We start from the raw sequence: 1,765 nt of genomic DNA, 5'->3' as shown, positions 1-1,765 counted from the left end.
ACCTTAATTAGTTCGTAGTTTTGAACTCCGTTTATTCCTACGTCAGGATCAATGGCCGCTGGGAGAGTATATTTAGAGTTTATAGCCGAGTTCTCTGGAATTGATATGTTGATAACTGTTGTTGGGAACAATGGTGCATTATCATTTATATCTTCTATCAGAAAACGTATCTTAACGAGTCTAAATATTTCATCCGGCAAAATGGCAACCTCCACTTCATAAAAGCAAAGCTCATCCGTTGGGATACCAGCACATAATTTCTCACGATCAATGCGAGCGCCAGTAGTGAAGATCTCACCAGTACCCTCTTCAATTCGAATCAGTGGCACATCTCCGGTCTTGTACACTAGCTTGAACTGCATAGCAGATGTCAAGGACTTGTTTGGAATCAGCGACAAGTTAAGGTCTTTCAACAAGTCGCCTATTAGGACGTTTTCTGGCATTTCTTCTCGGACGGTGTAGTTCTTCTCCTGGGCGCCAGAGTGGAACACCACGCATGCTAGGAGGACCGCGAATATGTACGTCCCGGACAACAAGTCCATACCAAGCACACTTGTTACAGTTCGTTGTGTTAGCCCGCACAACACTGACCAAGAGGAGAAAGAGAAGAGGGAGAAGAAATTATTAAGAAGTCAACCCTAAACATGCATGTTAACAAAAGCTGTTTTAAATTAAAATCACTAAATGAGATGTTAGCATAATTGCGACTGTTAATTAGTGATAAATTTGTTTTGAAACAAATATTATGAATTTGTACAGTAAGAATAAAGATAAATGAAATAAGATAGCTAAAATATAAAAAATGACACAGAATACCTATAAAAGTGTCCACCATTGATAAATATATAAAAGATAATACTTTAATATACCAAGATAGTTAGAGAATATAAACAATTAAAATATTTAATTCAACAGTTAAGGGAAAATAACAGGTATTTGTTACAAATCACAAAATATAATCTTTATTCTTTGTTATAATATGGGTTTAAAATGCAATTATTCTCTTGGCAATGAATAATTTATACCATAGTCCATTTCTTCAGCTCTGGGCATCAAAGCGAAAAAAAATTGATCTGGATAAAAGGAGACAAGTAATCATTATAAAGGAGAGACTAAGAAAGTTTGATTTGAAGAAGAGAAGTTTGGGAGAGGAGAGGGGTTGATGTGACAAATACCTAAACATGGTAACAACTATAATGTGAAAAGGGAATTAGAGGTTTTTTCTTTGGATAAGAAAACAAGAATAGCTATTAATATAAAGTACAGGTAAGCGACTTTCAGATTGACATAACTGCTTATTAAAGGATTCTGAAAAAAAAAAATGTTTCAGGATATTTCAGGAGTGTATTCCATATCTTTGGAGGTACTGCACCACCAGATTAGATCTATTATATTTGCTTTAGATATATAGATATGGTAGATGATGTCCAAACATTCAATGGGAGAGTTAGACTAGAAGACATCCCAACCCTGAGAATTCATGTTTATAGAACACAGAAGGTAGTTCATATAAAATGGGTTTCCACATCTACAGACTAACAGGAATTACACAACTTCAAGGAAGAGCTTGAGTAGGGCTTGAAAATAAGAAAGGCGTTTAAAACAGTACCAAGTTGAAAGTGAGTCAAAATCAATCTCTCTTGCTACTTCTCCCTTTTTTCACTCACTGAAAGCTTTAAAATTATTTCAGTTCTTCAACTCTTCTGACAAAATTCAATGAGGAATTTTGATTTTCTTAAAATCTGCAAATTTTTTCTTCAGTTTC

The 1,765-nt window shown here is 34.8% G+C and overlaps 1 protein-coding gene across 1 annotated transcript; it reads right to left on the bottom strand.

Annotated features, from left to right (window-relative positions):
- Positions 1–8: 8 nt before the first annotated feature.
- On the bottom strand, positions 9–1,372 carry LOC108525491 (protocadherin-11 X-linked-like; the record flags this gene model as incomplete). The annotated part of the gene is made up of 1 exon (XM_017866452.1): positions 9–1,372. A coding segment is annotated over exon 1 (534 nt), but the record flags the coding sequence as incomplete, so codon positions are not given.
- Positions 1,373–1,765: the final 393 nt, after the last annotated feature.

Source organism: Rhinopithecus bieti, unplaced genomic scaffold, assembly GCF_001698545.2.
Source record: "Rhinopithecus bieti isolate Rb0 unplaced genomic scaffold, ASM169854v2 scaffold_59968, whole genome shotgun sequence".
In the NCBI taxonomy this organism is placed as follows: Eukaryota; Metazoa; Chordata; class Mammalia; order Primates; family Cercopithecidae; genus Rhinopithecus; species Rhinopithecus bieti.
This window is presented reverse-complemented; position numbering and strand designations above follow the sequence as displayed.